The sequence below is a fragment of the Zootoca vivipara genome, chromosome 16, assembly GCF_965207765.1.
Source record: "Zootoca vivipara chromosome 16, rZooViv2.hap1.1, whole genome shotgun sequence".
In the NCBI taxonomy this organism is placed as follows: domain Eukaryota; kingdom Metazoa; phylum Chordata; class Lepidosauria; order Squamata; family Lacertidae; genus Zootoca; species Zootoca vivipara.
The window spans coordinates 6,548,050-6,563,098 of NC_142599.1; the positions used below are offsets into that span (position 1 = coordinate 6,548,050).

Here is a 15,049-nt window from a genome sequence, read left to right on the forward strand (position 1 = left end):
TGTCATAGTCATGAGGTCGCTCACTGGAAGGACAGATCGTGAAGCTGAGGCTCCAATACTTTGGCCACCTCATGAGAAGAGAAGAATCCTTGGAAAAGACCCTGATATTGGGGAAGATTGAGGGCACTAGGAGAAGGGGACGACAGAGGACGAGATGGTTGGACAGTGTTCTCGAAGCTACCAACATGAGTTTGACCAAACTGCGGGAGGCAGTGGAAGACAGGAGTGCCTGGCGTGCTCTGGTCCATGGGGTCACGAAGAGTCGGACACAACTAAACGACTAAACAACAACAACAAGTCATGAGGTCTAAATGTTAAAACAGGGCTGGGGAACTTCATACTCAGGGGTCAAATGCAACCTTTCAAGTCTCCCTATATGACCCATAGGTCTCTTCTCACACCATGCCATCTCCCCAATCATACCTTCTCTCCCAGATCTCACCTGCTTTCCATCCTCCTTGAGTCTTTTTGTCTGTGCTATGACTCTACTGGAACACAGGTGGCGCTGTGATCTAAACCACAGAGCCTAGGGCTTGCTGATCAGAAGGTCAGCGGTTCGAATCCCCACGATGGGGTGAGCTCCTGTTGCTCGGTCCCAGCTCCTGCCAACCTAGCAGTTCGAAAAATGTTTCTCCACTCCTGTTCTCTCTACCCATATATAACCCCCATTCAGTTCAATGGGATTTACTGCCAGCATCTCAGGTAAGCATGTCTAGGCTTGTGGCCTGAAAGGCTAGCACAAAATGAAATCTTTATTCAGTCTTTGTAGTTGGGGGAATAATTTATTTTTGAGTTAGAGAGAAGCAGTGAAATTTCTAGGATCTGTGATGAAATCAGAAGCTCTTTGGGAGTTTGGTTGAAAATGCAACTCATCAATCACTTTTTAAACTCTGCCTCTCCTGCATGGGATTAAATGGGGGGGGCAGTTTTTCTGCTTGTACCACCAATTCATTGTGCCTATCAAGTCATTCGAGAAACAAGCAAGAAAAATGCTTTTTAATGTTGTTGCCTGTTAATTATCTATTTACATGAAGTAATTATGCTCCCCTTTGTATACTGGGAGTGTTTGGGAATTAATTTACTCCTGTCTGTTTGCAGCAGAAAAAAAAGCAGCTTTACCTGCACTTGAAACTTTATCATCTCAACTCTTCCGCTTTGGCGGAAAGGTAAACAGCGCTTCCGTGCGCTGCTCTGGTTCGCCAGAAGCGGCTTAGTCATGCTGGCCGCATGACCCAGAAGCTGTCTGCAGACAAATGCCAGCTCCCTCGGCCTATAGAGTGAGATGAGTGCCACAACCTCAGAGTTGAACACGACTGGACCTAACGGTCAGGGGTCCCTTTACCTTTATACAGACCCTAGAAAATGAAGGCCCCTTGGTCAAAGAATTGGCAAAATGCTTCCATTTAAATATAAAGTCAAGTCACTTTCCTTCTTTCTCCTGCTCTTTGCTTTCTGTTCTGTAGTCCTTCCTGAATTTAAAGTAAATGATCCCTGACCGTTAAGTCAAGTCACGAACAACTCTCGGGTTGTGGTGCTCATCTCACTTTACTGGCCAAGGGAACCGGCGTTTGTCCGTAGACAGTTTTTCTGGGTCATGCGGCCAGCATGACTAAGCCATTTCTGGCGAACCAGAGCAGCACACGGAAAAGCTGTTTACCTTCCCGCTGAAGCAGTACCTATTTATCTACTTGCACTTTGACATGCTTTCAAACTGCTAGGTTGGCAGAAGCTGGGACCGAGCAACGGGAGCTCACCCCGTCGCGGGGATTCGAAGCGCCGACCTTCCAGTCGGCAAGCCCTAGGCTCAATGGTTTAGACCACAGTGGCACTCAAGCAAGATGTGGTAGAAACCAAGGTTTCCACAACTCATCGCATGGAGGGAAGCAGTTCTGCGGGGAGTAACAGATCAGGGATGGAAACGGAGAGCAGCATCCATTTTATGTTATCATTGTAAGAGCAAAACAGACCAAGTCCCTTGTGGCACACTCCAGTCTTACGTCGGTCACCAAAACAATATCCATAGCATAACATAACTCCGTCAGATGGCAGTGTGTATGGGTTCCTATGGCACCCATGAAAGCAGGGCCAGCGCGCTAATATAGGCAAACTAGGCCATTGCCTAGAGCGCCGAAATTGAGGGGTGCTGCGCTGGCCAGCCTAGGCTCAGGCTGGGGGCGCCACGGCACCTGGCGAACGGGGGCACCCGGGGGGAGGAGGACGCGGGAGGTGATCCTCCTCTGAGGCCGCTGCTGCTGTGCGTGCCTTCCGGAGGCTGGCCTGGGCGGCAGATGCTGACTCCGTGCCGCTGCCAGCGCCGCTTCTTTCCTGCTCTCGGCTGCTTCCGGCCGCTTCCTCTTGCTCGGCCCAGAGGCGCCCTCATCTTCTGATTGGCTGCAGGAGCACCTCTGGGCCGAGCGGGAAGCGGCAGAGAGCAGAAAGGAAGCGGCGCCAGCAGCGGCGCGGAGACAGCGTCCACTGCCCAGGCCAGCAACATGGGCTCTGTGCCCCTTTTCATCCCTCCTGCCATTCACACTGGGGGGGGGCAGAAGGTGACCTTGCCTAGGGCGCCCAAAACCCTAGCACCGGCCCTGCATGAAAGGTGCCAGTGAATACCCCCTCAGAAATCAACAATCCATGAGTGACGGCTTCCTCTTTATACTCATTTCCTGGGTAGGAACCATCCTGCAATGAACATTCCATTGTATGGAAGAATTGAATGCCTACTGTCTTTCTCATTCTGAACAGAGGAGGAGTGTGAAGAGCTTCTCCCTGTGGTTGCTGGTGTAAGTGCCCTTTCTTCCATTGATGGAAGACACACCCGAGCCATGTTGTACTTCTCTTTTTCTGCTCTTTTAGATATTGCAACCATTTCATGGTGTGTCATGTCATCATGGCATCTGTTTTGCGACTGCCGCCCATGGCATTTGTTCAAAATTCCAAATGTGTTCACCAGCCCTCAAAGGTTGGCGGTTCCTGATTTACAAAATTAGATGAAGCAAATATTACAGCTAGGTCCTGTGAGAGTTCCCTTGCCCTTTGATCTCTCCCTTTTTAGTTGGACCCATTGGTGCTGACTTCCTCCATCCACCCATTATTGTCAACCCCTCCCCATTTGGTAATATAATAATAATTTTTTATTTATACCCTGCCCATCTGGCTGGGTTTCCTCAGCCACTCTGGGCGGCTCCCAACAGAATATTAAAAATAGAATCAAACATTAAAAACTTACCTAAACAGGGCTGCCTTCAGATGTTTGCTAAAAGTCAGTTAGTTGTTTATCTCCTTGACCTCTGATGGGAAGGTGTTCCACAGTGCCAGCACCACCACAAAGAAGGTCCTCTGGCTGGTTCCCTGTAACCTCACTTCTCACAGTGAGGGAACCACCAGAAGGTCATTGGAGCTGGACCTCAGTGTCCAAGCAGAACAATGGGGGTGGAGATGCTCCGTCAGATATTCTGGACTGAGGCCGTTTATGCCATCATCACGAATGCAGAAATCATTGTGAAAGTACAACGCCTCTCTGCAGAGGGGAAGGGTCGTGGAGAAATCCATTTGCACCAGGAAGTGATCCAACCATGGCACTTCTTTTAGAAAGTCCTTTCTTTTGTCTACCCTGAATCTTCCAATGTTCCGTTTCATTGGATATCCACAAGTTATAGTGTTTTGAAAGAGATACTAAAGCATTTCTCTATCTACTTTTCCCACACTTCTTTCATGTTGCTTCTTCCTCCTAAGCTACCTACTTGATTCTGTCTCATGGTCTCTGGTGCCATTTGACTAATGGGAATGCATGTTACACAGACTTGTGTTTCCCAGCAGCACACATGGAGGTGGAAAATACATTCCTCTGAATCCAACAGTTGCACCCCTATGATTTATGAACTTAGACAGTTCCTAGGCTAATAAATCACAATTGATTTTGACAGAGATGAACTATTAGCCTTCCACTCCTGTATTCTGGTTGAGCTAGCACAATAGCTACCCATCCCAGACTAATGTCAGTCATCTGTAATGATGCTAATGTTACCTGTTAGATGCTTTTTAATGAATACTCCTGAAGCTGGCTATTCTTGCAGTTTTAGATGCTGGTTTATGTGGGAGTATTTGGAGGCAGGGATATAAAAATTCAGCAAGCCATTAGCGCAACAAGCCATGCCTTTGATTTCTTTCCTCCCAGATGTAAGTCCCCAAAGTAATTAATCAAAATAAATCCATTCATATGCAGGTTTTCTGTAATGAAACCATTAGCCAAGGGCAGGGGATTGAAGTGTCTTAATTACAGATACGATAAAAGACAAGTAGACCATTTTGCGTCCATGAGTAGGAATGGAACCAGTGAAATTCCATAAGTTAGTCCATAGCTTTGTAATACCCATTCATAAACTCGCCAAAAGTCTTGGAAAAGGAAAGAGAGATGGTTCACAGTGCAATCCTTGGTATAGCTACTCAGAAAAAAGGCCCATTGAGAGACACCTGCTTCCAGAGAAACGTCTTCAGCACAGACGGGGAACATCTGACCCAGGAGCCAAATGTGGCCCTCCAGCCCTCTCTATCTGGCCCTCAAAACTCTCCCCAGGCCAAACCATCTCTCCTCAGGCCACAGCCCCCCACTGGCCTTGATTCACAACCTCACTGAGAGTCTTTACCTGACTAGAATGTATCGTCAATCTATGGCAATACTTCTTGTTTGTCTTGGCAGAGGATAGAGAAGTGTTTGCAGAAACTAGCCAACTGTACAGAGGTAACATTTGCATGAATAGCTCCACCCACTTTTGCCACTGGCATGTGGTCCCTGGAAAGCTGCCCAGAACACAATGTGGCCCTTGGGGCTGAAAGACACCCCCCAACCCAGCCATAACTGTAGAGTGGCTAAGTGGGAGGGGTGTGGAGATGGCAGCAGAAGGGGCTGGTTATTTCAGGACAGAGTGAGCTAAAGAAGCCCAATGCCAAGTGGTGTTGAAATGGAACATATGTCACACTTCCCTCTCTACCAGAGGTTGCAGGGATGGAGAGCAGAAGCAACATTGGGGTGAAGAGCCTACTGCCCTCCAGATGCTGTTGGACTCCCAACTCCCATCAACCCTGGGCAGCACAGCCTACGGTCAGGGATGATGGGACTTGTAGTAAGAGTAAGAATAGACTAGAATCATAATATCAGCATACACAATTATGGTAGGTGGGAACATCACTGGAAATGGGCACTTCCTGAATCAAGGAGCAAGGTGTTGGCAAAGCAAAGGTCCAAGGGTCAAGGGTCAAGGATCAAGGCGTCAGCAAGGCAAGGGTCCAAGGAGCAAGAGGCCAGATACAACCAGGCAGGGATAGCATTGCTGTGGCAAAGAGCTGAAGGGAAATGCTGAGCTTTTATCCCTCCCAGCTCCTGCCACCAGGTGCAGTGAGATATCAAGTGGCCTCACCTGAGTGACCACTCCTAGCTTCTCCAGCACAAGCTGAGGCCTCACCTGAGTGGCCACTCCTAGCTTCTCCAGCACAAGCTGAGGCAGGCCCCAGTCCTGCAAAGTACTACAGGCCCCAGAGCCTGACTCCTGCCCATACTCCTGACACTGCCTTCGTGATGATGATGAGAATAGACTAGAATCATAATATCAGCATGCACAATCATGGTAGGTGGGAACATCGCTGGAAATGGGCAGAGGTTGCAGCTTCATAATAATGCATGACAATGCTTGAATAAGATGTCCTGGCTTTTGCTATAAATGATAGCCAAAGGGCAACTTCACCTGAGATGACCCCATTTGCCACCTCAACTGTTTAATCCTTTTTTTCTTTTGTTCCTCAGTGGAAGGAATCCAACTGGCAGCAAAGCATCCTAAGAAAGGGGTGGGGGTTAGAGGGGGAGGGTATGGTTTTCAAACAACGGGAAAGGAATCAGTGGGTACCTTCTTTGATCCATATTTAAGTCGACAACAAACAAAAAAATTCTTCCTTTTGACCTCTGTTGCTGCTTTTGCAAAATGTTCCAGTCATTTTCTAGGGCTGCAAGTTGAAAACCTGCATCTGGCAAACTTTGAAGTTCTTTGCAAAAGGGAGACCAGGATATGGGGTTCAACAAAGATAAAACTACATGAAAAAGCAATCCGCTTTTCATTTAGATCAGAACTCTTTTGAAAGAAACTGTGTTCACGAAGAGCTGCGTTTCAAGTTTTGGAGGTCCTTTCTTGCTTTTGCCTGGGCAGTTTCAGCTGGGGAATTAGTCTAGGTCCAGGGTCGCCAAAGTGGTAGCCCTCAAGATGTTGTGGACCACACTTCAAATGGTTGGAGAGCAGCACATTAATTTTCTCCCAACCAACGTGCAGAGTCTTTCCCCAGGACAGGGGAAAAAATCCCCTTTAACTCCAAATAAAATAAAGATTGCCACAAAGTTAATTTTACCTCAGGACTTTAAACAAAGTAACTGAGGATTTTTTGTTCAACACTCACTCTGCAGGGTTGTTCTCTTCCACTTTTATTCCTGCAACATTGTTTCATGCGCCATCTTTCCTCACCGCTGCTGGGACGGATTTCCTTTTTTTGCCCCTCAGCTGTCCGAATCTTTTCAATCTTTGCCAATATTCAATGGATATATCCAATTGTAATTCCAGATTCGCTTCTTGATCTTGGAAGCTTGCCGCTTTCATCAGAAGCCAGAGACTGCGCAATGCGGGGTTAGTGGTGCTTTCCTCTTTGCGCGCCAGCTCAATCCCGTCCTCGGATCTATTAATCAAACCCGAGGGGCTGCCAGGTGCCACGTCCCTCGAGGTAGTCCCCTTGAGGTTCTGAGGTCCACTGAGCCTTTGCAGAACCTCTAAAAAACCCCGTGCCACGAGATTCCCCGGAGGGCTATCTCACACTTCTTTCTGATGGCTGCGGCTCACCGGAAGTAGAGCACAGAGAAGGCCAAACATTTCCCCATCCCTGCCTTAAAGCGACACTGTCCAGGGTGCTTCCTAGAGTTTCTGTGGATAGCCAAGACCAGGGATAGGCAACCTAAGGCTCGGGGGCCGGATGTGGTCTCAATCCGGCCTGCGGACAGTCCAGGAATCAGCGTGCTTTTACATTAGTAAAATGTGTCCTTTTATTTAAAATCCATCTCTGGGTTATTTGTGGGGCCTGCCTGGTGTTTTTACCTGAGTAGAATGTGTGCTTTTGTTTAAAATGAACCTCTGGGGTATTTGTGGGGCACAGGAATTCATTCATTTAGAAAAAAAATATATATAGTCCAGCCCACCACATGGTCTGAGGGATGGTCGACCGGCCCACGGCTGAAAAAGGTTGCGGACCCCTGCATTAGAGATAGGGAAGCTCACTGAAGGTTCCCTCTGAGCGGCTCAACATTTATGTGGTTTATGCGGTACCTTTTCTGAAACCAACCTAATGGCTCCCCAAAATGTCACACTTCCCTCTCTACCAGAGGTTGCAGGGGCGGAGAGCAGAAGCAGCATTGGGGTGGAGAGCCTGCTGCCCTCCAGATGTTGTTGGACTCCCAACTCTTATCAACCCTGGGCAGCACAGCCAACAGTCAGGGATTATGGGACTTGTAATGCTTAGTTTATTTTTTGGTTGCTATTTTGTTAATGTTGTTAATATTGTTTTAGAAATTATAAATGCTGTATTGATTTGTTAATCATATAATATGACTTTGCTTTAATGGTGATGTTTACCTTATGTATTGGTCGTTGCTTTGTTTACAGTGTTTTATAGATTGTAATTGTTTCACTGGTTATTTCATCTATGATTAATGCTATATTTGTGATGTTCTATTGTGTTGCCACTTTGGAATTCATTTGAAATATAATCAATCAATCAATCATGAGATATCACGAGATCTCAGGTGGCCCCTTCCAACTGTTGCCCCCCCCCCATTTCCATTTATTTATTTTCCTGACACCCACACAAAGCTGCAGTCCCTTCTGAAGGGAAGTTTTTAATGGTTGATATTTTGTTTTATTGTATTTTTATTATTTTGTTGGGAGCCAATTAGGGGGGCTGGAGCAACCCAGCCAGATGTGTGAATAATAATAATAATAATAATAATAATAATAATAATAATAATAATAATAATACAACATAAGTTGCAGGTCTGCTGTACTGACTGCCTATACCAGTTGCTGAGGATCATGACTGAGAGAGTGCTAACGTGCTCATAATCTGCCTGTGGACCTCCTGGCAACATCTGACTGTCCACCATGGCAAACAGGATGCTGGATCAGGTGGACCTCTGGCCTGATCCAGTATGGCTCCTGATATTCCGATGATATCACTGTCAGAGTCGTATGGCCTGTCTGCTTGCTTCTGCACCTGCTAGTGTGTGCACTTAGCATGCAAAACCCAAAAAGGGTTCTGCAAGTTCAGGCCAGGGGACCACCTGATCCAGGATCCTGTTTGCCACAGTGATCAGCCACGTACCTCTGGAAGCAGAGCATGAAAACAAAAGCCAGGTCCTGATGCCCCCCCCCCAGCAACTGCTGTTTCACGGCATTTATTGCAATCATATCTCACCTTTTCACCAAGGAGGTCAAGTTGGTGTACATGGTCCCCCCCCCCATTTCATCCCCACAACCACCCTGTGAGGTAGGTTAAACTGAGAGGCAGTGACTGACCCAAGGACACTCAGGGAGCTTCATGACTGAGTAGGGGTTTGGACCAAGGTCTCCCGGGTCCTAATTCAATACCTTAACCATTACACCACACTGGCTCTCAGTTATCAGTCTCCACCTGGTCTTTGAACATGGTGGTTCATTTCATTTCACCTGGTTGGCCATTGTTGAACTGCATGTGTTCCTCGAATGTGTTTAATCCCCTTTAAAGCAATCTAAGCTAGGGAGCCAACACCACACCCTGTGGCAACAAGCTCCCTAAATCCATAGTGCACATTTGTCAATGCACAAGAACATTATAGAGATACCATACATATCCAGTGGTTTAGTCTGGAAGGTGTAGAGCAGGCATCCCCAAACTTCGGCTCTCCAGATGTTTTGGACTACAATTCCCATCATCCCTGACCACTGGTCCTCTTAGCTAAGGATCATGGGAGTTGTAGGCCAAAACATCTGGAGGGCCGCAGTTTGGGGATGCCTGGTGTAGAGGATCCGTTCCCCTACCTGGTTCCTTCCAGATGTCCTAGGACAGCATGATCTCATAGTCAATGGTAGTGGGGGCTGTTCCCCAACAGCACTGAGAAAGCACCAGGTCGGGCAAGGCGGCTGTAGAACTTCATATCATTATCTCAAGAGCTCCACTCAAAGCAATGGCAGCAATCCTTTTGCACTGTTGTTTGCACTGCAGGACACAGAGATCCTGAACACTGCGATCCTCACAGGGAAGACAGTTGCGGTCCCCATCAAAGTGGTGTCGATTGAAGAGAACAGTGCTGTGACGGACATCTCCGAATCCGTGGAATGCAAATCCTCTGCTGAAGATGTTGTCAAAGTAAGTGACAGGATCATCACCCCACCACCACTAGTAGGCTTGAAATGTGCATCTCCCAGGGGCTGAACTGGCTTCTTGAGCTATTGAAGCCTTCTTGGGTCAATAACTTTGTACTGGCTCTTTGTCTTAACTTGGTTTGTTTGTTTCTTGAAATAGAAAAAAAAATTCCTTCCAGTAGCTCCTTAGAGACCAACTAAGTTTGTCATAGGTATGAGCTTTCGTGTGCATGCACACTTCTTCAGATACACTGAAAGAGAAGTCACATGTATCTGAAGAAGTGTGCATGCACACGAAAGCTCATACCTATGACAAACTTAGTTGGTCTCTAAGGTGCTACCGGAAGGATTTTTTTAAAAAAATTGTTTCGACTACATCAGACCAACTACCTGTAACTAGTCCTATGAAATAGGTTAGCCAAGAGGCAGTAACTGGCCCCAGGGCATCCAAGTGTGAATTTGATTCCTGGTCTCCCAGGTCGCTAGTCCAGTGCTGTAACCACTATACCTATACCCCACCACCTCACTCTCCACTGTGTTCAGTCAGTCAGTTTTATTGCACATAGCCAAAGGCTACTGCAATGTACACAAAATCATTCAACAGTTAAAAGGAAATATGCTGGTCTAATACAAAAACTTAAAACATTTATATTATCAAAACATTACCTACTCTAAACAGAGCTATAAAAGTACCCTAATATGCAGGTTAGGGACCCAGGTGGCGCTGTGGGTTAAACCACAGAGTCTAGAGCTTGCTGATCAGAAGGTCGGAGGTTCGAATCCCTGCAACGGGGTGAGCTCCCGTTGCTCGGTCCCAGCTCGTGCCAACCTAGCAGTTTGAAAGCACATCAAAGTGCAAGTAGATAAATAGGGACCGCTCCAGCGGGAAGGTAAACGGCGTTTTCGTGCGCTGCTCTGGTTCTCCAGAAGCAGCTTTGTCATGCTGGCCACATGACCCGGAGGCTGTCTGCGGACAAACGCCGGCTCCCTCGGCCTATAGAGCGAGATGAGCGCCGCAACCCCAGAGTCGGGCACGACTGGACCTGATGGTCAGGGGCCCCTTTACCTTTTAATATACAGGTTAAGGCATTAAACAATAAGATTTATAGGCTAAAATCACCACATGGCCACTGATATATTAAAAACAATGTTAATTAATACAATGTACAATTATATTTGGAGTTTGGTAATAAAGATAGAACATAGCTTGATGTAGGTAGGGTCAGATAAATTCATCTCCTTTACAGTTGGTGGCTATCTTGGCTATATAATTTGCTCTAATTTTCCTAGTGCCAGTTGGAAAGAGTGCTACACACCAGGTCACATACTTATCTATATCTGCGAGGAGATATAAAGTCATGTCAGAGGGGTTCTGGCCAGGGGACCTTGTCATTATGGGTGCTAAAAAATCGTTCTCTTGCTTTATTATATAAAGGACAGCGCAAGATACAATGCATAAGGTCCTCTTCAGGACACCCCCTAATGCAAATGAGTTCATTTGTTGGTATTCCTCTGTATCTCCCATCTCTATAAGCAGAGTTTATTGTATTTAATTGTAACTCTGTAAAAGCTTTCCGAAGTTGTACAAAAGTCAGTTCGTTGAAATAAGGCAGGGTCCCCAAACTAAGGCCCGGGGGCCGGATGCGGCCCAATCAGCTTCTAAATCCGGTCCATGAACGGTCTGGGAATCAGCATATTTTTACATGAGTAGAATGTGTGCTTTTATTTAAAATGCATCTCTGGGTTATTTGTGGGGCATAGGAATTGTTCATATATATTTTTTCAAAATATAGTCCGGCCCCCCACAAGGTCTGAGGGACAGTGGACCGGCCCCCGGCTGAAAAAGTTTGCTGACCCCTGAAATAAGGTGTTTGTTCATGGGCCTCTCTAAGTTTAAAATATAATGGGGGCACATGTGGATGTGCACATAGAGTTTAGGTCATTTTTAATTGCCACTGCCCTTATGGTTCCTTTAAAAATATTTTTCTGGGAATATAAGGGAAGTTCTTTGATCTCTGTCACTGAAAGGTCATATTTGCCCATCAGTTGGGCAGTGTGATGTACCCAGTTTTTAAGGGGTAATCCATTCGAGAGCTCAATCAGGCATTTTTTGGGTAGCCTAGTGTTGTCTCTCCACTGTGTTTGGTTACTGGCCCTTTTTCTCCTCATGTATGCTTTTGTGTGATCTCAGGCATTGCCTGCCTTTTCAGTGGATGAACAGCAAGCCAAAGTGGGTCCTAAAGTAGGCATGGGCAGTCTCCAGACTTGAAACATCTATGTGTATATTTACTAGAGCCCCGTGGTCCATCAGCCAGAGCCCAGCGCAAAGCAGCAGCCAGGGAAGTGGCTGGAGTCAGGTGCCGGCTGCTCAGCCAGCACATCACTCTAAGCCAGACCATGGCCTAGTTCCAGACCCTGCGGCCCTCTGGATATTGTGGGACTTTAACTCCTTCAGTCATCCAGTAAACAAGTCAAGTTATTCTGACCTACTGATATCCAAAACCAGACTGGGTGAAATATACTCGGAGTCGAGAGAGTGAATTTCTTGCTCTTTATTCAGCTCGTAGTCATCAAGGAGAAGAAGAGAAGAAGAATGCCCCTTTCCCCAAACCATCTGCTTATATACATTATTTACACAATGGGCTTTGCGTGATTGGCTACTTCAGGGCTACACCTGTGGGCCAATTAGTTTGTGGATTGACTTCTGCCAGCAGCCTGATTGGCTGCTCCTGCAGGCTAATCAGGTTGCAGATTCACTTCTGCCAGCCGTCTGGTTGGCTGCTCCTGCAGGCCAATCAGGTTGCGGATTCACTTCCACCTGGAGTTGGATTGGGTGGCTCCTGCGGACCAATCAGACTGCTGATTCTGGATCCTATTGTTCTATGATTCAGCTCAGTACATAACACTGGGCAAGGGCAAAGAGATTCATTCTGACCCCAAAGGCAAACAAGGAACCTCGGAAGCTTCCTTACACTGAGCCAGGCCACTGGTCCATCTTGCTCTGTACAGGCTTCCAGGCTTCCAGCAGCTCACCAGGCTTCCAAGTGGCGGGTCCTTCCCACCTACCTGAAAAGGCTGGGGATTAAACCCAGTACCTTTGGCACGCAAAGCTTGTGCCCCGAGCCACGGTCCTTTCCCTAAAGATAAAGCAGGGTTCCAGGCCTCATCATTCTGAATAAAGAGCTGACTCAAGTCGGAACGTAGGGAATTGCCTTATTCAGAGTCAGACCACAGACCCATCTAGCTCAAGGTTGTTCATGCTGGCTTTCCAGAATTTCAGACCGCGGTCTCTCTCAGCCCTACCTGCAAATGCTGGCAAATGAATCTTGGGCCTTCCTCATGCAAGGCAGATGCTTCTCTGCTAAGCTACAACCCACCCCATGGAGTAGCAAGGAAAGAAGCAGAAAATATGACAGCCAGATTTGCTGGTCGGCTCTTAGATGGTGGGGGGAGTGACTAGAGCCTTGCCCCCTCCCCCCCCAATTGCTTCTCTAAGTGGCTTTCCAACAAAAACCAGTCCCATGATCGATAGGTTGGTAATACTACCCTCCCTGCACCTCCTCCAGCAATAAAAGTTACACGAATCAGCAGGTAACTGATGTCCCTGCTTGATCTGCCAACTGTCTCCCCCCAACTTCGGCTTCCGCCCTTGACAGCCCCATCGCTCCTTTGCGCCTAGATTTACGTGTGCCTTCACTAGCTATAAACGTGCTAGACCTCCAAATGATGGCTCTAACCTTTTAAAAGTGGACCAAAATATATTTACAGTGGCAGTAAAACATGACTAAGAGCCGAATCTTGCTTGCTAAGCTCGGTTCCACCAAGAAGATCTCTCTGTGTCTATTAATAACGGCTGCCCCCTGGCCCCGACAGCAGACCTCTCTTCACTTGCAGAGAGCCTAGGCAGGGCTTGCCTTCCAAACACGGTGCTTTTCAAACCACACAGTGGGCTTCAAACTGCCTTCCAGGGAACCTGAGTCCCCCAGGAAGTCTATCTAAGAAGGCTATAGGAAGGGTCAGGCTTGCCAGGTTTGAGGAGTGAGCCCATAGACTGGGAGTAAGTGGGAGAGGGAATGGACCTTAACAGTGATCCCAGGCTCACCTGCTTTCCCAGAAGCCTCTCTGCTTCAGGAGCTAACTTGCTACCACTTCCCATCATACTGCTGAGAGTCAGAGGACTCTGTCCTGAAAGCCTCAGAAAACCCATAGCTTCCCTTACAGAACCAGAGCCAGTGGCTTCTTGAACAGGCAAGACCCCTTTAACTGGAAGACACTTCTCCCACTGAAGGTGGGGAAGAGATACGGTGGTAGAGCACACTTTGCATGCAGGAGGTTCCAGGTTCAGTCGCAGGCATCTCCAGGAAGGGCTGGGAAAGGCTGCTGGATCTTAAATCTCAAAGAGCCACTGCAAGTGCAGATAGAAGAAGAAGAAGAAGAAGAAGAAGAAGAAGAAGAAGAAGAAGAAGAAGAAGAAGAAGAAGAAGAAGAAGAAGAAGAAGAAGAAGAAGAAGAAGAAGAAGAAGAAGAAGAAGAAGAAGAAGAAGAAGAGTTTGGATTTGATATCCCGCTTTATCACTACCCAAAGGAGTCTCAAAGTGGCTAACATTCTCCTTTCCCTTCCTCCCCCACAACAAACACTCTGTGAGGTGGGTGGGGGTGAGAGACTTCAGAGAAGTTTGACTAGCCCAGGGTCACCCAGCAGCTGCATGTGGAGGAGCGGAGACGCGAACCCGGTTCCCCAGATTAGGAGTCTACCGCTCTTAACCACTACACCACACTGGCTCTCAGGAGTAGTCATGTTCTATGTTGTTTGACTCCAGCTCCCATCGGTTTCAGCCAGACTGGCCAATGGTCAGGAATGAAGCAAGCTGTAGTCCAGCCAAATGTGGAGAGCACTGTCAATGCTGAGCTAGATATGTCAGTGGTCCGACTTGGTTTGCAAGGCAACTTACTATGTTTCTCTGTTTTCCCCAAACTGCGGGTTGCGTGCCTCCAAGAAACACACAAGGAAGTTTGAAATTCTCTCTGTCTCCCTCTTTCTCTCTTTCACTCTCTCTCACACACAAATCCAGAACCAATTGCCTAGTCCTGAAATAGACACTCTTCTGTTTATTTGTGTGTCTATTTAAATTAAAGCGAATGAAGCATTCTCCACCATATAACTAAGAAGCATCTAACTTTGACAAAAAGAAAGCATCTAACTTTGACAAAAATAAAGCTGACAGAGGAGAATTTCCTAAACAGATCAGCAGGTAATTGTTGCACTCTTAAGTTTAAAGGGGGGGGGGTGTTCCTTCCCCATTAGCAGGAGCTGAGTTTTTAAAAACTCTGCATCTGGAGAGTCAGCCTTGGGGTGGGGTGAGGAGTGGAGAACAGGGAGAGAGAGAGAGATGTGAAATAATTTATAAAAGAAATTTATTTTTTTAGCACCGCCAAGCTGTTACGATGGATTGCTTCAAAGTGCTTAATAGCACTGGATTGCTACACTTTTGTCAGATTCAGATTCTTGAATATACTGTATATTTTTTTCAGGTTGGAGGCTGAGTTGGCTTTCCTAGCAGATTAATCAACTAAAGCCAGCTGATTAGTTGAATTGGTGAGGTATTCTCAAGGAAATGTTATAT

At 47.0% G+C, this 15,049-nt stretch overlaps 1 protein-coding gene across 1 annotated transcript in view; it reads left to right on the plus strand.

Moving 5' to 3' along the window:
* LOC118075944 (transmembrane protein 132C) overlaps positions 1-15,049 on the plus strand; it is a 270,224-nt gene that overhangs the window by 221,167 nt on the left and 34,008 nt on the right. Inside the window, exon 5 of the mRNA XM_035098371.3 lies at positions 9,286-9,429. Coding sequence (XP_034954262.3) covers positions 9,286-9,429 — 144 coding nt within the window. The remainder of the gene's footprint in view (positions 1-9,285; positions 9,430-15,049) is intronic.